The sequence below is a fragment of the Astatotilapia calliptera genome, chromosome 22 (genome assembly GCF_964374335.1).
Source record: "Astatotilapia calliptera chromosome 22, fAstCal68.1, whole genome shotgun sequence".
NCBI lineage: Eukaryota > Metazoa > Chordata > Actinopteri > Cichliformes > Cichlidae > Astatotilapia > Astatotilapia calliptera.
Genome location: NC_137442.1, coordinates 23,498,656 through 23,523,812, shown reverse-complemented (window position 1 = coordinate 23,523,812; position 25,157 = coordinate 23,498,656). Strand labels below are relative to the sequence as shown.

The following is a 25,157-nucleotide window of genomic DNA, read 5'->3' as shown; positions in this document are numbered from 1 at the left end:
CTAAGCTGCCCTGACGAGATGGCAGATGAAAGAGTAAACAAGGATTTTTTTTTTCCACTTTTTGTCATCTTCCTTATGCGTCACTTCTGCATCCGTGCACACACAACAGACAAAAACAATGACTGCGCGAGACAACCTGACATGTCCTTTTCATGGGCCAGAAAATAGAGCTGTCAAGTGGCGGTGGCACAGACAAGCCACTGAATCTGGATGGATTCCTCAAGCAAAATTGACTTTCCGAAAGCAGTTGAACCCACAGGCCATGACATTTTAGATCTCAGCTCCAGAGACATTTAAGATCTCAGTGGGTGACATGTTACCTTTTCCCATTGTCTGTGCTTGAATCTATATGGCTTGGCAGGTCCCGGAGATACAGGTAATGCCCAACATGCAACGATCCTGTGTTATGTTAGTGTGGAACATGTGTGAGATGGGCACTTCTGTGGAGCTCTGCACGGTGCTCGTCTTTGCGTGAGTCTTGGGAGAAGCGGTTGCCTTCACATGCTCAGTGCATTCTTTAAAAAGTTAGGAGTTTCCCTTGATCAATTATTGATCAAAGCCATTTACAAAACACTGCCAAAAGTCACGAGTGTGTATTGTGATTCATGGTGTTCATGTGTATGAAAGTGTGTTTCTGACTATGCGGCACTGAAAGAGAAAACAGAGGGGCATGGAGAGAGGGAAAGGATGAAGCAACAAAGGTATAAATGAGGAAAATAGGGATGGGGAGCACATGTGCATGTGGCTTCACAGCGAAAATGAGATGTGTTTTACCTGTTTCGTGATATGCTCTGTGGGGAGAGGGATTCCAAAGGCTCCTTTGGAAAAATGACACAGAATTTGTCACATGCTCTACGGTGTACAAGTAAGATATATTACATTCAAATCAGAACACGTTCCTATATCCCAGTAAATCACAATGGATGCTGTCAGACTGTCACACAGGATTTGTTCTATTATTAAGTGACTAGGGAGCAGATCCAAGTCCTGTAAATCATGCTGCAGAGAAAATCTGAAATTATACCCTTTTAAATACAGGTGGTACGAGTCAAATTTGTAGGAGACAAGGCTGGACTGGGACAAAAAATTGGCCCGGGCATTTTGACTAGAGACCGGCCCACCAGGATAAAGATTGAAAATGTGACGTCATTCAGGGGTAAAACCACAAAGGATTCTGGGAATTTGTGGCAAGAGGTACTAGCGCACGCAGGCTTTCAATTGAACTCAGTTACACAGCGATAAAAAGAAACCCAAAAAATGGCAAGAAGCTGTTGTATTATTAACTGCAATAGCCGGTCGCATGGCAGCCACGGGAAGCCGACGGGTAAAGAGATCATTTTGTTTTTTTTTATCGGATTATGTCGTTGAAGAGAAATTTTTTAAGCCATGTTTCCGAAGTAAAAGCTGACGGATGGTCTGGATATACCAAATATAACGTCTCAGAACACTCCAGCTCACAGGTTAGTCTGCTCCAAGCATTCCCACAAAGGTCAGAGTTTTGTTGTAGTTAATGCGTCATTTTTCTTAACATAATTGGTGAAATAGGTTACAAGCAAGTCTGGCGCTGAACAGAAATTGTCGCGCTATGCTCCTTTGTTTATTGTGCATAAATAGTGAATTGTCCTGACACAATATTGCGTTTCGCTTCTGTTATTACCATGGTACATTGACAAAAACATATACTTTTATTCACAGGATAAAACAGTTGTTTTGTATCACTAATTGTCCAGTGCGATTACAACATACAATATTATTGTCACTGCTACATTTCTGTAACGCGAACCAGAAATTATTTCCACTACTAATTAATTACCGTTGAGCTCAAAGGTTATATTAATAAACTGTTAACGAATGTGTATTTATGACGACGATTTGTGAGACTGGTAAACTTACCTTTGTTCGTACGATGGTCTTTCGTTCTACACGGTGCATTTCAAGGTCCTGTACCCATCCATCGGTAAACTGTACCTGGGCTTGTTGCAGTGACCTGAAGTTACTAAACTTCATGAGTGTGTGCGCTCACTCCAAGAACCGTGTAATTATAAATATGAGCGTGGTGAAAATTGGGCAGCACGCTAACATCTTTTGTCCACTCTGTGTGCTCGTAAGGGTCTAACCCTTTCACTCTGATTTTTCCTCGTATCTTTTCTTTGTCTTTTCGTCGAGTCTGTCTTTGACCGGCATTGTTCTCCTTTTGTTTTGTACATTCCTTTTTTGTACGGCAAAAGAAAAAACAAGAAGGTATTGGAACCAGAGAATGAACGTTTTGCGGTGCTGCAAATTCTTGCATTTGATGCGGTACTTGGATTGTTTTGCCAAGAGTTCCCGGCATGCAATGCGCGAAAATCACGTGATTGCTAAACAAGGGGGAGGCACCCTCCCCCTTGTTTAGCAATTACGGCCTCCTCGGCTGTAATTGGTCCAGCCCATAGTCGATCATGACCAATTGGCCAATCCAACACCTTTCATTATATATACCCTTCCTAAAAAAAAAAATAAAAAAAATCCATCGGCCCATAAAAACAAAAAATCGCCAGCGGCCCACCAGGCAAATGCCCGGTATGCCCGATGGCCAGTCCAGCTATGGTAGGAGATGTTACTTTCAATCAAGATGACTTGCCAGTTTAAAAGTTGCAGGATGCCACAGGTTGGACTTAAGCTGCAAGTATGCATGAGAACGAAACACCAGGCAGGATGAACCTTATGAAAGAAGATACGTGATTTCATCTAAATAATGAATCAGTCTCACTCATTGTCACATTTATTTTTTATTTAGTGCATTTTGTCCCAGGCCTCAGACTGCTGGTACCGTAGCTCTGCTTTTGAATGAAATTACTGTTTATTGGATTTGAATACATGGCATTATTGGAACTTCTCATTGCAGCCAAGCCTGCTGTCTGTGTTTTTCTTGTTTGTTTGTTTTTAATTTCTTATCTTGTCATATAAGAAAGGCAGGAATTAAAAAAAAAATGTGTGTAGCCTTAATGCATTTAATCATTTTTTTCAGTGCTGTTTTTTGTACACTTCCTGATCAGCCTACAAGACTCAGTAAAACAGCAGCATGACAGTGGATGAGCATTGACTGTGACATGGTGCAGATTACAAAACTGTTCTGTCTTTTCATTAATAAAGGCTTATACAATGTCAGCCTTTCATTTTCCATTATTTTACCACTTTCTGTTACATTTATATTGGCGTAATTATGTAGCTTGCTAAGAAAAATGTTGTTTTTTTTAAAGTACTACCTTAAACGTTACAGTGTGTGTAGTCTCACAGCTAGATTGCTGTCAGCTGAGTTCTGTTTTCTTACTCTTCCCAGTTAAAATGCATTATGTACTATGGTGGTTGCTGAAGGAAAACATATCATAATCAGCTAAGAGAGAGCAAAAACATGGCATATTTCAACTACTGTTTGTGCAAAAAAAAAAAAACAAGAAAAAAAAAACCCTTCAGTTGATCCAAAATGCTATTATGACATAACTGATAGGAACTAGAAAGACAGAGTATATATATCTCATACTGTCTCCTCTTCACTGGCCAAAATCCATCTCATTACATATAGGTCTTGAATTTTCAGACTGCGTCTTATCTTATAGACCTTACAGAACCATATCACCCCAATACAGAATTTTAATTATTTTAATAATTCTATTTATTTCAAAGTAGAATGAGAAGCTGAGCCTTCAGCTTGCATGTCCACCTTCAGTGGAATCGGCCCTTGTAATGTAAATGTAATGTGTTCATCACGTTTTGAAAGAGTTTCATCATTTCAGTCTGGGGTTGAAAAATATAGTTCAGCGTTTGTTTGTGTTTTAAACTTAAAGTACTTGAAAAACCTTCAGACTTGGCAACTTAGCCAACCCCACATCTGGCCTATTAACCAATAACTGATCACAGCAGAAAAGAGCATTGCTCTGGCTCATCCAGTCTGGCACCAGCTTAAGCTAATCTACCCTTACAGTTGTCAGGCCCGAGGAGGAATCATAGCAGAGTTTAGTTAATAGCAACATACCTACATGTTAGCCACAAGTAGATTAAATGTTAACTGTTTAACCATAAACCTTGTTTTTGCTGGTATAGCATTATCAAATAAAACCAGAAATGCCCTATTGTTGTCTATAAGGTTATATAGTCTGCTGTATTTCACTAGAGGGAACTTTATATACTTTTGAAAACTACTTTTTGGGGATTTTGTTATTTTTTTCATGGTGACTGCTCACTGTCATGGTTGTGTGCTCCAGAAAACAGCATCCCTCCTTCTGACTATCCTAGAGGACCTGGCCAGACACACACTGCCCAAGAGACAGGCTGCCATTTTCATAAAATTAAAAATGCAACCTCAGAGAATAATCTGCATGCGCTGGTTGTGAAATACAGTATCTTTGTAGACATGTTAACTGCAAGACTAGGTTACAATGGATGCAGAAATTTCTATGCTAACATATGCAACTCTGTAACTGCAAATCTTGCAGTAAAAAAAAGTGCAGCATGCTGGCATTTGTTAATTGTCCTGTTTAAGCATTCCTGTTTTATATGCTTTGTATCTTTTTTTCAGTCTGTAATTGCACATTTTTTGCTCTGACCAGTATTATACTACAGCATAATGGCAGTATGGTGTGTATGCATATAGATCGGAATACTTAAAAATAGTACAGTATCTATTTTCATTGTAGACTATGAGGGGCCGTACAAGCCAAAATTCATACTTTGACTCTCACATACATATATTCTTCTTTCACACACATATACTTTCACTCTCACATACATATATTCTTCTTTCATGCACATGTATTGTCACTCTCACATACATATATTCTTCTTTCACACACATATACTTTCACTCTCACATACATATATTCTTCTTTCATGCACATGTATTGTCACTCTCACATACATATATTTTCACTCTCACATACATATATTGTCATCTCGCACACCTTTATTCTTAATTCATATCCATGTATATTCACTCTCACATAAATCCATTAATCTTCCTTTCACACACATGTATTCTATTTTTCTTAATGCTACATATTTTTATGTTGACATATATTTATTCTCCTTGCAGGTGCAGCCCTTTCTAGTCATACATATATATACATACCCTTTACCTTTCAACACATATATATTTGTACTCCTATACTCATATACACATACAATCCCAGTGTTTATCCTTTACCCTTGCATACATACACTCTGACATTCACATCTGCATTTCCTAACACAGGAAGTTAATCCTTTAAGCAGGAAGTTATTCTTAAACCAGGAAATGTAATACACTTGGAGAACTTACTTGACATACCCAGACCTAAACCAGAAGAACCAAGCAATGAAGCTGTTCAAAGTTGTCCTGCTTTCTTTGCTAGTATTGCAGTTAATTTGTCGAGTAAGTAGTAATGAAAATGACATTAGAACTTTTTTAAATAATGTATTAGAATGTTTGGAACAAATTCAAAGAGAAGCTACAGATTCTTTTGTTCGTCAGAGGCTCCATAGAGAACTTGGTGATCACATTCAAACCTTATCTGGAATTTTGTCCATCTCAAGATTTGTTGACGATGCAAGAAATAGAGAAGCAGTGAATACATTACAGTCCTTAAATGGATGGCTAATTTTTTTACTGACTGCTTATGAAACCAGACAAGGAACTACATCTGAGAACAGACTTGTCTTGCTACCTCCACCTCTCATGACTTGCTCTCAAGGTCGACCGCGATACAGCATTTCAAGAGAGCAAATATCTCATTTAGTATCTCTTGGAATGAACTGGCAAAGCATTGCAACATGCTTAGGGGTTAGCTCCCGTACTCTGTACAGGCACAGAGAGGACCTTGGCATTGAGCCACTGACTTATGCAACATTATCCGATGAAAACCTGAACAGGGTTGTTAGGGAAATCCTTCAGTATACCACAAATGCAGGTGAACGATATGTGCATGGCAGCTTGAGATCACGTGGGTTACGAATCCAAAGGTGGCGTGTAAGACAAAGTCTACAAGAAATTGAGCCCTTTGGACGTTCCCTCAGAAGACGCAATGCAATACGTCGACGACTGTACAGTGTTCCTTTCCCCAATCAGTTATGGTGAGAAAATTCTAACAGAAAAACAGTCCTGATTCTAAGTCTATAGCGAAATGGATTATCTAAAGCAAAATAACTCATTGTTTTATTTACTCAAACGTGTGCATATCCTTGACCATGTCATAGTTTCCCCATACATAACTTCTACTTATTTCATTTTTCTATAGGCATATAGATGGAAACCACAAACTTGTGAGATGGAGGATGGTGTTCCATGGCTGTGTGGATGGTTTCAGTAGAACCATCATCTACCTTGCGTGTTTAGATAACAACAGGGCATCAAGTGTTTTGTCACTGTTCATGGTTGGTGTTCAGAACTTTGGAATGCCATCCAGCGTGAGATGTGATCATGGACTAGAAAACACTGGTGTTGCCCGTTTCATGCTTTACAGGCAAGGACTGAACAGGCATAGTGTTATCACTGGCAGGTCTGTGCATAATCAAAGAATTGAGCGATTATGGGCAGAATTAAATCGAGTGGTCTCATATCATTTTGTTAATCTTTTCAATTTTATGGAGGAGCATGGTGTATTAGATTCACTTAATGAGGTCCATTTATTTTGTCTTCATTATATATATTTGCCACGTATTCAAAGAGCTGCCACAGAATTTCAGAACCAGTGGAATAACCATGGACTTTCAACACGAGGGCAAACCCCTCTTCAGCTGTGGCAAAGGGGCATTATCAACAATGCAGGAATACATAACCCAAATATGAATGGTATTTGTGAAAATGACTTTGGTATTGATGAATGCAGACCACTGCCAGAGCTGGAGACAAACAATAATGTCGTTGTTCCATCAATTAACATTTCCATCAGTGACACCATGATGGTTACACTTCAACAGACCTTTGATCCATTTGAAGATGATGGCAATAACGGTATAGATTTATTTTGCAACCTTGTTCGTTTTCTTGAGAGACAATCCTAAAATATCAACAAGGCCTCTGGAGAAATTTCATTTACTGTAATTGTGGTTGTGCAGCTTAAAAAGAATACAGTGCCAAGACTGTTGTTAGTTCAGTATTATTAGAAGTTTAGTCACAGCTTTAAATTTCAAGAATGCTACTATCAACCTTTACATGCATGTTTACGGTTTGTATACAATTTTAAAGAATTTATGAGTTGTATTATGTGAGTGTGTTGAGATTTTACAACCATGTTTTGTTTTAAAACACCTTGTTAAAAGAAAAAATAAATTTGTGCAACCACATTTTATTGAGGTTTTTGGTCATCACAATCACCAGATGTATTGTCTTGGAACAAGATGACTCAAACTGATAACATTAACATTAATACAGTCATACAGTCAATACATCAAACATGGATCACTGATCAAATAGAATAGAAGTGTCAGATAAACAATATTGAAGAACACCAGAGAATAAAAGCAACAAACAAGTACAAACCTAGAAAACAAAAATAATCACAATGCACATAAATTAATGCAATGAAAAAATTATTATTGAATTATGTTAGTATATATAACTATTGTATACTTGTAGAATGGTACCCTGACAAGCAAAAAGACTTGAAGCAAATGAACATTTGTTAAAAGGTCAATGCAAAAACAGAGCCTCCAATCACAAAATAGGTGGGTGACATATGAAATATGGCAACATAAAGTAAATTCAGCTTGGTCTCAAGCGTGTTAATTGGTGTTTTAGGTGGAACATTTTGAACATTTGTTTGATTTCTGGGAAAGAAAATGCAATGATATTCAAAACACCCCCCCCTCTCTTAGAATTACTTAATGGTTGACACTCATTAATTTAACTGAGTGCAAAACTCAGATTAGCATACTAACCTGACCAGGAATTAAGCTATTCCAAAATCATGTGTATTACCTAATGCAAAGTCCATATTCTCCTGAAAGTCTTTGTAAGAGGTATGAAGTGGTAACTTTAAACAATTGATGCACGTGTTTGCAATGGGTAGTTTAGACATGGTTTGTGCATCTGGCTCTTGGTGAAGAAATTCAATGGACGGTTGTGGAGAGAAGCCAATTGGTGGAACAGTGTTGGCTCCAGTGGCGAAGGCAAAAATTGTCCCCAGCTTCTGTGTTCCGTCTTGATCTAAAGGAAAAGCAATACTGTCAAAAACGGCATTAAAGACAAAAAACACAGCAAGCATTTCTACTTTTAACTGATTCAATGAAAAGATGCACTGCATTATAAATTGAACACAATGCTTAAAACGCTAAATTTACCTTCTGCATCTGCTAGGTAGTCTCTCCAGAAACTAATGACAACTGCTTCAGCCTGCCTTTTATTGCTCCCAGCCGGAGAAAGGCGGATGGTAAAGAGGCTGTCAAGAAGGTCAGCTGTAAGCACTTAAGGTGACCAGCATAGAAGGGTGCGAAAACTCTCTGGGTGATCTTGGATTTTGTCCAGCACCTCAAGTGTCCGTAGTCCATCCTGAAATCTAAATGATAATCAGAATTACCTTTAAAATCACAAATCACATCAAAAATGAATGGATCCAAGAAGTATAATCTAAAACATATGAATTTATATATACAATAATTTTTACTTCAGATTATTCACATCATCAAAAGTGTATATCCCAAATCTGCATTTTTCATGTGATGCTGTCACCTTTGGAGGCATGGTGTACCTACACATAAAGAAATGTCACACAAAATTCCCAGAATACAAGGCAATCAGCATGGGTTTGAGTTACTTATTGGACAACAATAAATACATACATACATACCTTTCAAATGGACCACGGACTCTGTGTATTACTTGGAACATGATAATGTCATGTATAAGCAGATCCTTGTCTTCCAGCCTCCGTAGCGGCCTCAGGCAGCCAGCATTGGCTAAGTATTCCTGAAGTGGCTCAGTTGCTACTATCAGATCTTCAAAGGATTTACACTCTTTAACCTTCAAATAAAAAAATAAAAAATTAATGGGCCCCAATTAATACATGGAGTAGAACGAAATGCACACAATACTAAAACATTATCCAACAACTGACAAATCAGTTTTACCCTTTTAATTTTTTCACGCAGGTCACTATCGGCAACATCTTCTAAAACTGGTTTAGCCAAATCTGGGCCATCAACAAGGCAAGAGAAGAGTGTTGGGGACAGAAAGCCTGCTGGTGGACCACCATGTACAAGGCTTACTGCAATGGCTCTGCCTGCAATGAAGTACCTGTCCTCCCTCATGGCTAGAAATAATGAAAAACATTACATGTCAATAGATGCATGAAAGCGCTTGACAAGAACTTCATAAAAATGATTTTTTTATTGCATTACTCCAGGGATATCAGCCTAAAATCAATACATACCAGCACTATCAAGCGCCAAGTTCATTTTGCCTTCTTCACCCTCAAACATTGGAGACAGGGGCAAAGCTTCGATCAGAAGTCTTAGAAATTCTCTTCTTGGTCCACCCAAGTCAACAGCCTCTTCAGGTACTCCCATATTGTCAGAAAACCTGACAGAAATTGTGTGGCATGGATCATATGTTGCTCGTTTAAAACCTCTAATTGCTCCATCCAGGACTGTTGATCTATTAATGTTGAACTTGCATTTCTTCTGTTGGTTTACTTTTGCAGAAAGTTCCTCCAAAATATCTTTTGCTGATACCAAACAACTTGAAGTCCTGTAGGATTAGAAAAAAGAAAAGAAAAAAAAAGAAAAAAATATTGAAAAGAACATCAGTAAAAACATTCACATACAAGGGCTACAAGGACATACAAAGTTTTGTCAAAATCAGAATCAGCATACTTTATTAATCACCAAAGGAAATGATCATAATCATAAGCAAAATGTACAAAGGAGTATATTGCTCAGTGGCTTTTTATATTGTTTATATGTTTTGGAGAACTAGAAAGCACTAGAGCAAAGAAAAATAGTTTCAATGCACAATAAGTAAATTTCATTTCATTGTCAGATAGGCTGTTAAAAATTCGCTGCCTATTTCAAATAAAATAAAATTTGCCAGCAATACAGCATTATCATTTGACTCTGTAGACATTATTCAAAAAACTGTTTTGTTAACAGCAAATATAAATATCATATATGCATATAAATATCTGAGGATGGATTACACTCCTTCACAACACTGGTTACAGTATTGGATTGCAACAAATATGGTGTGTTTAATTGGCTACTGTAAAACATTTGTATTTGAAACTAACCTTTCGCTCTGCAGGCTTGCTAGTATAGCCTGGTTAAGTTCCTCATCATCAGAAGACATGTCAGATAGTGGAGTCATGATTGAAAGGTAGTTATCGTAGTTTACAGATTGACTGTGTGTTGATGTAGAGGGTAATGCTGAACAATGATTCTCTGGATTCCTGGTCTGGTAGGGTGAGCTTGAGGTATTTCGGCACGTCAGGACCAGAACTGGATCACTTAAAGATGCAGATGATGAGGTAGAAGGCTGACTAGTGGAAGGGTAGATTTCCAATGAAGACACTGGTAACTGGCTGAAGGAAATGTTTGTTGAAGCGCTGCTGTACTTGTGTGAGATACTACTTTCATGGGTCAAGGCAGGAGTTTCCGTTAATAATGTTCCATTACAAACTGATGAGGCAGGAGATTGCGTCGGAGCAGAGATTGGTTGGAAGGCAGCTGTTGAACTGGCAAAACTGTCTGAAGATGATGAGCGCAGCTGCCTTGATGAAACAGGGTTTTCTTCACAGTTTTCCTCACTGCTGTAGCTTGTAATATCATCCTTAGAAATAAAATAATAATTATAATAATTCACATATATTGATTTTGAACATTAAATACCATATATCCAACCTCTTCTGCTTATTCTTATCAGAGGTGGGGTGGTTGGAGCCTATCCCAGCTACCATAGGGTGAGAAATTTCAAGAGTTAATAGATCTTTCTCACAATTACTTTTACATACTAGGCAGACAAAATTGTAACACATCTCCTGAACAGCAGTAGTCTTACGTTCTATAATTCACAAACAGTCCAACAGAGCAGCTGTAAATTTAGTCAATACCAGAGCTTAGGATTAACATTTTAAAAAAGGAACATTAACTTGGTACTATTCTATCCAACTACAAAAGGTGAAAGGCAAGTTTAAAAAGAACAGACATGAGAAAGTTCAAAGGTTGTTTATGCACCAATTTCTGGTCTTCATATTATTACTGTACAGTGCTATGTAGATTCATTCAAAAGTCAAATAACGTACCAAAATTGGTTTTGATGGTCTGATGTATAGGGCTTTCGATTTATAAATTTTATGTATGAGATTTGCATCCAGCTCCTGTCCTGCTCGCAGTTTGGGCGCAATCAGTCTGTTGCCACAAGCCATCAGAAACTCCAGGCTGGAAAACAGTTACAGTAAGTTGTAAAATGTTTAAAATCCAAAACAGCAAAAATGTTCCAATAACTTTTTTAGAGCTAATCTTGTTTTCCTCTTTGAATCAGACTGAAACCAGTAGTAACAGAAGTAAACTTTATACAAATGTCAAAAAAGTATGCCAAAAATGGAGTGTTCAAGAAAGGATAACTGATTTGGTTCTTTTATTTTAGTTTACTGATTCATGTCTACCTGTTCTCTGACTTAAATCGTTATGTAAAGCTTTGAAATGCCTAGATATCGAAAAGACTACTGACAAAAGCTGTGTCGCATTAGGTTTCGACTGCTAGCACAACCTACCTTACATCAATAGAAAGTTTATCTCCAAAGGCGTCCCTTATTTGTTCAGAGACAGTTTTCTGGTCCCAGGATTTTTGGAATTCAAATCCATTCAATATATGCCCTTGTTCATGTAAATGTTGTTTTGTGCGATGCTTGACAACAACACTGCTTGATGGCCGTGGAAGAAGGATGACATCTTTGTTGAAAGTATCATGATAATGTGTCTTGGCCCTATAAAACAAAACAGAAACTATATTCAGATTTATGTATCTTTTGTTTTATTTACCTATACTTAGACACTATCAGTTCCTTAAGAAAGTTGCTAATGTCACTTGGTAGTGACCAGCTTACACGTTAAACTGTTGCTAAGCTTTTATGAATAAAATAAAATGTTACACAGTTTATATAAAAAAAAAAACAGTATCGCAGCTAGCCATTTAGCCCACTTGAATATGTTTAAAGTTGCTTGTGCATGTAAGAGTTGAGTATAATAGCAAACACAAATAACAGAAACATAATTTGAAAGAAAAAAAATGCATAAAGTAATAGCATGCCTATAAATTGCCTTTGAAAAAAAATGGAAAATGTACGTAAAATAGAAAATGTTTTGGGGTTTGACCATTTTAATTCACTGACGCTTGAATTAAATAAATAAATGAATAAATAAATATATAGTACAATGCATAAGGATTTTTTTTACTGCTCTACAAAGAGGCATACAAAGAAACATTTGCTATTACTTTTTACTTTGACTAAAGAACAAAAAAGACACCGATCATATTTCTTTTTTTCTTATTTCATACACTGTAGAAACTGGACTGAAGGCATGACTTGGCATCCATGTTTATCTACCTCTACAGTGGTACAGATATTGATCCACTCACAACACAGAGTTGGATTGATGTCTTCTAGCAAGATTAAAATTCTACCCCAAAAAATAAATAAATAAATAAATAAATACAAAACTAAACAAAAACAACAAGAAAATTAACCCAACCTTTTATTTAGCAGGCTAATGTAGCTACCACCTCCCACATTAATAAAGAAGATTTAATAAAGTAATCTTAAAGTAAGCATCAACTTACACTCGGGTCACAAGTACAAACAGCCACTAATATTGAAATAAATGCCACGGTGGATGTGGATGCTGCTGAATAAATTAGCTAGGGCTAAAAATTTATAAGGGTAAAAAAGTGCGTTGCTAAATCAGCAAAGCACATTTCGTATTTTGTATTTCGCAGTTGTATAGTTAAGTGGCAAACTGTTTTGTTCTTACCTTTTCCTTGATCTGCAGTTCCAGTTGCCAAAGTGTTTTTGGGTCTGATATCGCAAAGACTGCCCCACTCCAGTCGAACTCCGTGTAGCTACTTGACTCGTTGAAGATACCCGGGTGTTAGCTGGTCTAAAAAGTTCCCTCATCTCACTTTCCACCGTGCTGTGGGTAACACTGGGTGCAGTTGAGCCCGTCCCATCTCGATCAAGTGACGAGGACAACGATGTGACCGTTTCAGGAGATGATAAAATATTTCTTAACAACCCGACAGCTTGCTGAAGAACTCGAGTTTCTTCTCCCCCCCTCCATGCTGTCAGACACTTGAAAGTGACCCGCGCGTGCTTCTCAGCCAATCACAGCGGTACAGACACCCAGCCTTCCGTTTCCATTAAACTCCTTCCGTTTCCACTATACTCTTTCATTCACATACATTATTCTCTTGCATACATATATTTTCTTCAGATATGTATGCATTCTCTTCTTACATACATATATTATTTGTAAGATTAAATGCATTTTGAATGCATGTAAATGAGAGCAAAATGTAGGAATGCATAAATGAAAATGCATGTATGTTAGAGTGCAAATGTGTAAATATGTAGATTAAAATACATGTATAAGAGAGCATAATATTGCAATGTGTGTGTTAAATATGTGTAAACATGAGAATAAAAATATCTAAATATAAAAATTAAAATAAAACTACGTGAGAGTGAAAGTATATGTATGTGAAAGAAGAATATATGTGTGTGAGAGTGAAAATATATGTGTGTGAAAGAAGAATGTATGTGTGTGAGAATGAAAATATATGTGTGTGAAAGAAGAATGTATGTGTGTGAGAGTGAAAATATATGTGTGTGAGAGTGAAAATATATGTATGTGAGAGTGAAAATATATGTGTGTGAGAGTGAAAATATATGTGTGTGAGAGTGAAAATATATGTGTGTGGAAGAAGAATGTATGTGTGTGAGAGTGAAAATATATGTGTGTGAGAGTGAAAATATATGTGTGTGAGAGTGAAAATATATGTGTGTGGAAGAAGAATGTATGTGTGTGAGAGTGAAAGAATAAATTTTGGCTTGTACGGCCCCTCATAGTAGACACACATGTCAGTCTGCGCCATCATGTGCTATTAGTATGGCTGTCAAGAAATTAAAACTGTAATTGTGATTGATCGCATCACGTTGTGCAGAAATTTATCGCGCAATTGCAATTATTCAGGGAATAATCACTGCTGTCACACTGCTACATTGATGGCTCCTGTATGGTGTGCTGGACACTATGTGTACTTACTTTGCTTTCACTGTTTAGCTGTTTTGCTACATCCATAAAATAATAGGCACATACCTCTTCATGCTGTCCCTCCTTTATTTTCATGAGTGTCAAAGCATGTAATTGCAGTTCCCACTGTCTGTAATGGGCTGTAACCCACACTAACTACTGTATGATGTTTTGCCCTCTCTGCCCTAATGATGACTGTGGCTCTTGCATGCAACTCATAAGCTGAGTCATTGACTTTCATCCAAAGTATGTCACACATACCTACCAGTATAAAGTGGCCACCCATTGGCAGCGGCAGCAGCCATAATTGATATTATTAAATCAAATCATAACATACAAAGTATATAACATAATGTCTTCTTTATTTCAGTGATGATTTTTCTTGCATATTCCATTTAATAACTGACAATTAGGATTAATGTAACTAATTATATGTCATTACATGGTTAAGATTTCCAGCACTTCCAGATTTTGCTTATCTGATGCTTTAGAAAAATAGTAACATAGAAACATTGCATTGATTGTTTTTCAGTCAACACTATTGAGGTTTGTAACATATTACCAGGGCTGCAGTTGAATAGTTTTTCTTAGGGGTGTACGTCTCTGAAAGAGGTGATACGTTAAGAAGGCATACTAAGAGCTGACTGAATTCTCTGAATACTAAGCAAAGCTTCAGTGCTTACTTTATCTCCTTTAGCATAGTACATAGTGGAATATCCTTTATGTCACTTAGTTGTTTTTCTTTTCTGAAGCAATTTGTAACATGAGTTTATAAAATTCTTCAATAAATTAAAAGAAAAATCTGGTGTGTGAAAATGTTCAAAGTTTAAATGTGTCAAATTGGGTGCAGTTAAGACTCAAATGCAGGACTCACAAACAGATGTGCATAAATTCAAACCAGCCTTTTGTTTGTTGAAATGGTCCAACAAAGTATATGAAAGCCTAAAACATAAAGCAAACAGTGGGATCTACTGTAAATACTTCAACAAAGAGAAAAATGAGGCAAGGTGGGCAAATAGACTTCTGACAAAGAACAAATGGAAACTGGAAATATACACACAAAAACACAGAGGGCAATCAGGGGAAGGGAAACGGTCGGGGAACAAGAACCAGTTGAAACTAATCAAGACAAATGACACAAACCAGGATACAAAAGGAACAAAAACTCAGACTGAGTGTAGAGGCACACGATGCACACCAAAGCAAAGAAAACCCTGAAAGCTATAAATCAAAGGCTTCAAATGTCAGAACTCACAGACTATAACCAAAATAGAGAACACATAATAATAAACCAATTCAATTCATCCTTTTTATAGAATTGGACAACAATATGACATGATATAAGAATATTTCCAGAACTTTCTTTTGGAGAGACACCACTGCTTTTTTCCACTTAGACAACCTTCCTTTCCTTCATGCACTAACTCGACTAGACGCTGGAACCCTTCCACAGAGATCTTGGCCCATGCTGATTTGATAGCATCACACCAATATTCCGCGGCCACATTAATGCATCTGATGGCACATTATGCTGCAGGAAGCATCCATCTGAAAAATGCATAGATGGTGATGATTAACGGCTGAACTTGGTCAGCAGTAAACTCTGTAAAATTCAAGTGATGCTTAGTGTGATCTAAGTGATATGATTGGTTGTGTTCAATAACTGGCCCTTGTAGTATTTTCTTTTAAAGTCACAGATGAAGAATCTACAGTGTAACCCATTTGCTTGTGCGTGTTCCATGACATTCTTTGGTACACTGCTGCATAAAGTGAGTTTACATTTATGAACACATCTTACCACTCTTTCTTTCATCTATGATGCATTTCTGTCCCAGGGATTGCCTCCGCTGTCGTGATGTGGTTTTGTTTTTTTTTTGTTTGGTTGGTTGTTTTTTTGCTTCTTTTTGCTTCTGTCCCCAGAAAACTCGGTAATGCGTAAATATCCCGTTGTGAAGGCTGATTGTCAGATAGTGGAACCATCGCTTCTGTAACGATCATACCATATTCAAATCTCAAGTCTTGCCCATTCCAATATTTAGCCGAACAGCAATGGAGCCTATCAACTCTGTCTGCTTGCCTTATGTCTTATTTACACATCAGGCAGTATGAGAAGACAAGCTGTTTGCATAATAGTGAGGTATGAATGGAGGGAGTCTTTTCTTCTTCTCTTTTTTTGAGAGAGGTATTTGCAAGCTGATAGAAGAGAAACACCAGACAGTTCCACTGGAGGTATTTTATTGATGATTGGATTTTGACAACAGCAAATAATAACAACAATAAAAAATTCAGCTATATTCTACATCATTATGTGGCACTCAGCTATGATTTTTATACCCTGAACAACATCTCAGTTTCTTGACACCAAAGGTTTGTATTTATTAATTTTTTTCAAGTAGCATAAAAGTTAACATAGCTTTTATCAAACACGTATTTTCACCCTTTTCAATGTCACCAGTTGAGTTAAAGCCCTCTTTCGTGCAAGGGTTTCTAAAGTGATTTTCCTGAGGTAGTACCCAATCTCCTCCCTAATGTCCTCTGTAGCCTTCAGTTAACCATCTGCTGGGAAGGGAGCACATGGCAGAAGATGTGTTAATGAATGCACACTTATATAATCCAGACCTGTGGTGGAGGGAAAGACAGAGTGCACGAGTGGCAGGCCAGATCCACATCACTTGACACTCCACCAAGTATAAAAGAGAACAATAATAAGGTTTCTTTGTGCCACTAGTGCCTCCAAGTGGCCCGAGAAGGCAATTTTTCCCTTCTTCCTTCTTTCCCCTTTCAAACGTGACATGACAGCTGCTGTTTTCCCTTTTCTCTTTCTATAAAGAAAAACCCAAAAGACATAGGAGCTGATGTATCGCACGCGACAAGGTAATATACGGATGGTATTGCTTTTTCGATGACCACTGCTAAATGGGCAGCATGCTGACACAGTAAACCACAACGCAACGACGACTGTTACAGATTGGTCCTTAGCCCTCCTTCTTTCCACCTCCTGCCAAAATGCCATACCTAGCCCTTGCCCTGGCCAACCATCATATCCCCCCCTTATGAATCAAAGACAATGGAGTAGAAGAGAGAGATGAGGGCTTCCAAGCAATTGGCTCTGCCTCACCATTTTTTTTCTTTTCTCTCTCTTGCAGTGTGTACATTTCCTACTTCTCTGCATCGAGCTGTCTAGCTGGGTTGGATGATAAATCCTGAGGCGAGTTTTAAAGCACCAACAGAATACAAACTGCCCAGGCTACGCTTTGTTCACACAGGTTAATATACACATCAGGGCAGCATATATGGGAGTGCTTGCCCACCCTTTCCTCTGCCCTTTCACCCATCTGCTCATGTATCACTCTTTATCTGTGTTGCTTTCAGTTTTGTTGGACTAAGTTGGCTTATTGACACGAGCAATCATCAGAAACAATACTGCTGATGCAGTAGGCAAACAAAGCCAGCAAAACAACTGCTACTGAATATTCACATTGTATTGTTGTTGTCAAGTTTGAGTATTCTCAGTCCATTTTTTATTCATTCTTCTACTTACCAAGCATGACTTTAAATCGATATTGCAGCATTTTAAAACAATACTTGGATTCAGTGGTATCAGTGGAAAGATCTATACTACTCTGCTATCTGTCCACTTTATGCTACAGTCACACTGGGGAAGGCAGTGCTTGAAGACTGCGGCACGACCAAAATCATTACAACCATGAACTTGCGATCTCATTGCCTTTGAAATGGATGCTTCACAACTTCATCAAAGCTACTTTGTTGTGTCAGGATGGCAATGAAATGGCAACATGATGGAGTCAGTGTGTTATCACAGTTGAACGTGGTCAAGGTTGCCATTACATACAAAACATGTTTTGTGCTAATAGATAGATTATTGGTAGAAATGTTACGGAGTATAGCATGGTGGGAAAGGACGGAGAGAAAACCCCCCCCCCCCCCCTTAAGTTTTGTTGGTTTTGTTTTTGAGTTTGTTTTGGATTAATTGCATGTTTTTGTGTTTATTTACGGTTGTTGCACCTGTGTGGGAGGGGAGATTTTACTCTAGCCTAGCTGCCAGTGAGGCGGAGTTGAATACAGGGAGCGGCTGATTGGAGTTCCTCTTTATAAAGGGGAGAGGAAGCAGGAAGTGTGGTTGTTGTTTTTAGTAGGACCTCGGTGAAGCAGGAGAGCCCCGGAGATCCAGGACAAAGTGTGCGCATTTTTAATAGAAAGGATTTTTTTAGCCTGGCCTGGTTTTTGCTTTTAACGAAACGGAGGATGTGGAAAGGAGGACGTATTCCTATGGAGCTGTGAGAGGACGTGCTGGAAAAGAGAGGACGTGCTGGAAAAGAGAGGACGTGCTGGAAAAGAGAGGACGTGCTGGGAAAAAAGGACGTATTGGAAAAGAGGAAAACGAGCACTAGACTGGAGACCTCCTGCGCCCCGATAAGAAGAACTGGACCAGCTCGGGGAAGTTTAACTGCCGGGAGGTAATGTGGAGACCCAGCCTCGAACAAAGTTAAAGCCCGAAAAGGCGAAGAACTCGGACCGCGGTGGTCTTTGGGCTTTGGATCCCTGGCCGGGGTTGTCTTCAGCCGGTAGTTTGCCTAGAGGAAGAACGAATAAATTTTGTGTAACCCATTGCAGTGTGTGCGTGGTGGTTTGTTGCTGGTCCTCACTAGAATTCCTATTCTTTTTGCATGGAGGCTCTCTTAACAGACCTCCTGTAACATTTGGCGTTTGTCGACAGGATTTGTGACCAGTATACAAACCTACCTGCCTTAGACTGATTAATATGGCGGATGAGTTATCTGAAACCAGGAATATGGCGTCACCATTTTTTATCGGTGCGCCCTGGGTACCAAAATTTTGTGGGCTTAATACGAATTATGAAGATTGGGAGAGTCAAATTAGCGCAATGCTCCGTGCTCAAAAGTGGTCGATAGAACAGCAATGTGATTTTGTATTGAGTGCATTAGGAGGAGAATCACGACGTGAAATTCTTATTCTGGAACAAGCGGAGCGGGATACGCCAGATAAAATCTTTCTTCAGCTTAAAGAACTGTATGGGGACAAAACAGCCGTGGGTACCCTGCGTGCCATGTTTTATGAATGTAGACAAAGGACAGAAGAGCCTATTAGAAAGTTCACGTTACGCTTAAGGGAGTTGGGCCATCGCCTGCAGACAAAAGAGCCACAAGGGTTTCGGCGGGCTGACCTGCACCTGCGTGATCAGTTTGTCTTGGGTCTTAGGGAGGGTGAGATACAGCGTGATCTGCGGCGTTTATTAAGGCACGATCCTGACCTCTCATTTGAACAGGTGCGTAAAGAGGCTCTGCAATTGGAAGCGGATGCGCTGTATGGCGTACATGAGGACTCCGCTTGTGCTGTAGTAAGAGGGGATTTAAAGTGGCAGGATACTCTGAATTGGAGAGATAAGTTTAAAGTGGAGATCCTTGCAGAAATGAAGGAGCAAATTATGGATCTCAAAAATACTCTTCAGGAGGAGCTGAGGGAATTTGTCCGACCAGCACCAATGCCACGGACGTTTTCAGCTCCTAGAGGTGAGCGAGAAAGGTGGAACCTTAGTTCCCCTCAATATAGGGGAGGTGTTGAAGTGTCCGAGCCACCCCCGGTGACAAGGCAAACCCCACGGTTAGTGGAGCGACCACGGCACAAGTGGGATGAGCATGGGCAGCCTATTTGTAGTAGGTGTGGAGTTAGTGGACACATGGCAAGAGAGTGTCGGGGCACTTCATCTCAGATGGCTTTAAACGAGTAAATCCAGTCGCTATGGGCCAGGTGATTGGAAAGGATGATAGTGGTCCAACTCAGTTAAACCACCCTCAATTTTTAGGGGCATGCCGTCAAGTAGAAGTATTCATTGATGGTAAAGAAGTGACATTTTTGCTGGATACTGGGTCTAATGTAACATTAATGCCACAAGCCTGTTTTAGGAGATTGTTTGGTGAACAGGAGCCGGGGAAAGAGAGTGATCTTAATTGGCTAAAGCTGAAGGCCGCGAATGGATTGGCTATTCCTTACGTGGGCTATGTGTTAGCTGAAGTACAGGTGGGAGACATTACCCTAAAAGATATGGGAATTGTGATTTCAAAGGACGACCCCAATAATTCTAATGCATTACCTATATTAGGTATGAACATCATCGTTCCATGTTGGGATGTGTTTTTTTTGAAACCTCAGACGCAGACCCAGACCTGGCCTGTTGGCTCGACTGTAGACGCTCAACAAGCGTGGGCATCTGCTTTTCAGGACTGTCAAAGAATTCAGGCAGCTGTCCCCGTACCACAAGTAGGGACCCTGCGACCCGCTTACCGCCACCCGGTGAAGATCCCTGAACACAGTGAGCAGGTGATTTGGGCTAGGGCCCCACAGACACTGAGGAAAGGACAATGTATCTTGGTGGAGCCATTGGAAGGGCCTAGTACAGTTGCCGTTGCTCGATCGCTAGGAACTGTCTATAGAGGCCGGGTCCCTATCAAAGTAAGGAATCTCAATCCTTTTCCTATTACGTTACGACGTTATGAGGCCCTGGCTACATTCTCCACGGAAAATGTCGACATTCAGGAACCTTTTGAAGTCACGTTTGAGCAAACCAGGCCAGGCATCGTTGAAGTGGGCGTATCCCAGGTGAGCTCGGAACCATCTGGTAAAGCTCCTCACATTGAAGTTATGACACAAGGGCGGTCGAATCTATCTATGGAGGAGCAGGAAAAGTTAAATGGTCTCTTGAGGAAGTGGGGCGATGTGTTTGCTGCCGATGAAGAGGATTATGGCCACACAGATGTAATTACGCACTCTATTCCGACAGGTATGGCACCTCCTATTAGAGAGCGGTATAGGCCAATCCCCCCTAAAATGTATCAGGAAGTGCGAGAATTGCTGAATAATATGATTCGATCAGGGGTGGTGCGAGAGAGTACAAGTCCCTGGGCAGCACCCATTGTCCTGGTAAGGAAAAAGAATGGGGAATTGAGATTTTGTGTGGATTACCGCAAGTTGAATGCAGTGACACATAAAGACGCCCATCCATTACCTAGAATTGAAGAGACCTTGACGATGCTGACTAAATCAAAATACTACTCCACCCTTGATCTAGCAAGTGGGTATTGGCAAGTGAAAGTTTCTGAAGCTGACAGGGAAAAAACTGCATTTTGTACTCCTTTTGGCTTGTATGAGTTTGAAAGAATGCCTTTTGGATTGTGTAATGCTCCAGCAACATTTCAAAGGTTGATGCAGAGTTGTTTGGGAAGTCAAATCACAGAGTCCGCTTTTGTCTATCTGGATGATGTGATAGTATATTCACCGGATTTTGACAGCCACCTAGAACATCTGCAGGCAGTGTTTGCAAGATTGAAGAGCCATGGGCTGAAGTTGCGACCTGATAAATGTGTTCTTTTCCAGCAACAGGTGAAGTTCCTGGGTCACCTGGTGAACAGTGAGGGTGTGGCTCCGGACCCTGATAAGATTGCCGCTGTACAGAAGTGGCCGGCCCCGCAGACTATTCATCAGGTGCGTTCCTTCTTGGGCTTTGCCGGTTATTATCGGCGGTTCATTGCAGGGTTTGCGGGTGTTGCTAGGCCTCTTAACTCGCTGCTAGTGGGAGTACCGAAGAATAAAAAACAGAATATCCCCATAAATTGGGATGAGGATTGTCAGCAGTCCTTTGATCTTCTGAAGCAGAAATTGCTCGAGGCTCCTATTTTAGCTTTTGCTGATTTCAGATTACCCTTCCGGCTTTATACGGATGCCAGTAAAGTGGGCCTTGGTGCAGTACTGTCTCAAGTACAAGATGGGAAGGAATGTGTGATAGCCTATGCTAGCAGAAGCTTAGCACCCGCCGAAAGGGATGATGCAAACTATAGCTCCTTTAAACTGGAGCTGCTCGCTTTGAAGTGGGCGGTGACTGAGAAATTTAAAGATTATCTATGGGGGTCTCTGTTCACAGTTTATACTGATAATAATCCATTGGTCCATTTATCGACTGCAAAAGTGGGCGCAGTGGAACAACGGTGGGTAGCCCAGCTCGCAAATTATCAATTTGATATTAAGTATCGGCCTGGCCAGGAAAATGTGAATGCTGATGTTCTGTCTAGAATGCCATTGCAGGTGCAACCCCAGGATTTGGTGCCTCCACAGAGTGTGGACGAAAAAGCATGGGTTCAGGCTGTGAACATCGATTGGGATCCAGGATGCTGGCAAGGCTTACAAGAGCAGGACCCCACGTTGCATAGAGTGAGATACTACATGGCCCGAGGAAAGATGCCATCTGGGGAGGAAAGACGCCAGGAGCCTACTGCAGTCTTAAACTACATGAAACAATGGTCACGGCTGGAGTTGTTGGAGGGTGTTCTGGTCCGCAGGGGGGTGGATTCCAACACCTGTGAGGCGTACTACCAAATCCTTGTTCCTTTGGAGGAACAGCAACCAACATGGAAGGCTTTCCATGAAAGGAATGGTCATTTGGGGGTGGCAAAGACACTTTCGATGCTGCGCCGTAGTTTTTATTGGCTTCAAATGGAGAAGAGAGTGCGGGACTGGACAACATCCTGTGAACGGTGTGTACGTCATAAAGGTCGTGGTGACGGTCGGGCCCCACTTAGCCCTGTTCTTACACACGCACCTCTCCAAACCGTGGCAGTTGATTTCCTGACATTAGGTAGACCGGCAGACTCATACCAGTACATTTTGGTCGCCACTGATTTGTTTACAAAGTATGCTTGGGCAATACCTACCAGGGACCAGACCGCTGCAACTACAGCGAAGATGTTGTTGAGACATATTATTCAGCCAATTGGATGCCCAGAACAACTGCACTCGGATCAAGGGGCTAATTTCGAGTCCGCCCTCATAAAGGAGCTCTGTCAGTACTATAATTGTCAGAAAAGTCGAACTACTGCCTATCATCCTCAGGGAAATGGGGCCTGTGAGCGTTTCAATCAGACATTAATAAATATGCTGTCCACCCTAGAGGAAGAGAGGCGGACTCGGTGGGTACAATGTTTGCCCGAACTGCTCCAGGCTTATAATAACTCTGTCCATGCGTCTACAGGTTACACCCCCCATTACCTGATGTTTGGATGGAATGCTCGTCTGCCAGGCGAGCTGTTTATGGGGACGAAGAGACCCATGGAGTCAACCACGACGCAGGAGTGGGTGAGGAGACATCATGAGCGCTTGAGGCTGGCATACCAGATGGTGGAAAAGAGCAGCCAGAAGGCTGCAGGCCGGATGAAGGACAGGTATGATGTTGGGGCTAGGGCAGCACCATTGCTCCCGGGGGAAAGGGTTTTAGTCCATACGACAAGAAGGGACGGACAGGGTAAACTGGCAGCACACTGGGAGGAAGAGATCCAAATTGTAGTTGGCCAGCCAAACCCTATGAACCCAGTCTACAGAGTTCGGCCAGAAGGTAAAGATGGGCCTGTTAGAGTGGTCCATCGTAATCGCCTGCGCATATGTACTTTCTTGCCTTCCGTCAATGATAAAACAGGAGGTGGCGCCTTAGAACCAGGAACGGCAGCTGCGCATGATATAGCAACAGCCTCAGACCAGTGGTTACTTCTATGGAGTATGGCACAGCAGATGCCAGGGCCAGGTCACTATCCGTCCTCCAACAAGTCCGCCCCTGCAACTCAGGAGGGTTTAAGGAGATCGGCCCGTGAAAATCTCGGGAAGCCCCCACCTCGATATACTTAGTAGAGTGCCCGAGGACGGGCTAGGAAAAAGTTGGGGTGGGTGTTACGGAGTATAGCATGGTGGGAAAGGACGGAGAGAAAACCCCCCCCCCCCCCCTTAAGTTTTGTTGGTTTTGTTTTTGAGTTTGTTTTGGATTAATTGCATGTTTTTGTGTTTATTTACGGTTGTTGCACCTGTGTGGGAGGGGAGATTTTACTCTAGCCTAGCTGCCAGTGAGGCGGAGTTGAATACAGGGAGCGGCTGATTGGAGTTCCTCTTTATAAAGGGGAGAGGAAGCAGGAAGTGTGGTTGTTGTTTTTAGTAGGACCTCGGTGAAGCAGGAGAGCCCCGGAGATCCAGGACAAAGTGTGCGCATTTTTAATAGAAAGGATTTTTTTAGCCTGGCCTGGTTTTTGCTTTTAACGAAACGGAGGATGTGGAAAGGAGGACGTATTCCTATGGAGCTGTGAGAGGACGTGCTGGAAAAGAGAGGACGTGCTGGAAAAGAGAGGACGTGCTGGAAAAGAGAGGACGTGCTGGGAAAAAAGGACGTATTGGAAAAGAGGAAAACGAGCACTAGACTGGAGACCTCCTGCGCCCCGATAAGAAGAACTGGACCAGCTCGGGGAAGTTTAACTGCCGGGAGGTAATGTGGAGACCCAGCCTCGAACAAAGTTAAAGCCCGAAAAGGCGAAGAACTCGGACCGCGGTGGTCTTTGGGCTTTGGATCCCTGGCCGGGGTTGTCTTCAGCCGGTAGTTTGCCTAGAGGAAGAACGAATAAATTTTGTGTAACCCATTGCAGTGTGTGCGTGGTGGTTTGTTGCTGGTCCTCACTAGAATTCCTATTCTTTTTGCATGGAGGCTCTCTTAACAGACCTCCTGTAACAGAAACACAAATGATTTAACTGCAAAATCACAAAGACCCACAGCAATCTCTCTATTTTAAAGAGTTCCCATTTATCTGTTTGCCTTTATAGATTAAACAAAATATATTTCCAAACTGCCAAGAAGTCTGAGAGTGATATGGTTTGCTGAGTAACCAAGCTGTGTTGTTTCATTCAAATAGGTTCACTTCTAACGCCTATAAACAGCATGGCAACATGGCAAATGCGATTGGTTGAGTTAACAGTGGTTACATCCACCTTTTATAGGTGTGTTTGCCAAAAAGCGGGCAAACTTTATTCTTGTTGTTAGCTGATTCATTGATTCACTACTA

General features: G+C 40.6%; 1 protein-coding gene and 2 long non-coding RNA genes across 4 annotated transcripts; 2 read left to right on the top strand and 1 right to left on the bottom strand.

Annotated features, from left to right (window-relative positions):
- The first annotated feature begins 4,681 nt into the window (after positions 1 to 4,681).
- On the top strand, positions 4,682 to 7,299 carry LOC145423524 (uncharacterized). Its single transcript, XR_013904578.1, has 2 exons — positions 4,682 to 6,417; positions 6,853 to 7,299. It is a non-coding gene; the product is annotated as an uncharacterized LOC145423524 (long non-coding RNA).
- LOC113015275 (uncharacterized) lies at positions 7,279 to 13,622 on the bottom strand. 2 transcript variants are annotated; one of them, XM_026157225.2, is made up of 10 exons: positions 12,976 to 13,622; positions 11,718 to 11,930; positions 11,247 to 11,382; positions 10,236 to 10,774; positions 9,381 to 9,697; positions 9,079 to 9,260; positions 8,799 to 8,971; positions 8,616 to 8,699; positions 8,293 to 8,507; positions 7,279 to 8,158 (listed from the first exon to the last, which is right to left on the bottom strand). In XM_026157225.2, the coding sequence occupies exons 1-9, from the start codon at positions 13,116 to 13,118 to the stop codon at positions 8,417 to 8,419; spliced, it is 1,878 nt and encodes a 625-aa protein (XP_026013010.2). In that variant the 5' UTR covers positions 13,119 to 13,622; the 3' UTR covers positions 7,279 to 8,158; positions 8,293 to 8,416. The 2 variants fall into 2 exon arrangements, with proteins under 2 accessions (XP_026013010.2, XP_026013011.2); XM_026157226.2 differs by lacking the exon at positions 8,616 to 8,699 and having other exon boundaries at positions 12,976 to 13,621.
- A 4,588-nt stretch (positions 13,623 to 18,210) lies between these two features.
- On the top strand, positions 18,211 to 24,737 carry LOC145423617 (uncharacterized). Its single transcript, XR_013904673.1, has 2 exons — positions 18,211 to 21,774; positions 23,315 to 24,737. It is a non-coding gene; the product is annotated as an uncharacterized LOC145423617 (long non-coding RNA).
- The last annotated feature ends 420 nt before the right edge of the window (positions 24,738 to 25,157 follow it).

Bases quoted from the DNA above. Each gene is read 5' to 3' on its own strand.
- LOC113015275 (XM_026157225.2), bottom strand. From the start codon at position 13,118: ATGAGGGAACTTTTTAGACCAGCTAACACCCGGGTATCTTCAACGAGT. The intron at 11,931-12,975 runs GTAAGAACAAAA...TTTGTTTTATAG, and splicing joins AACTGCAGATCAAGGAAAAG to GGCCAAGACACATTATCATG. The intron at 8,508-8,615 runs GTAAAAATTATT...ATTATCATTTAG, and splicing joins GATGATGTGAATAATCTGAA to ATTTCAGGATGGACTACGGA.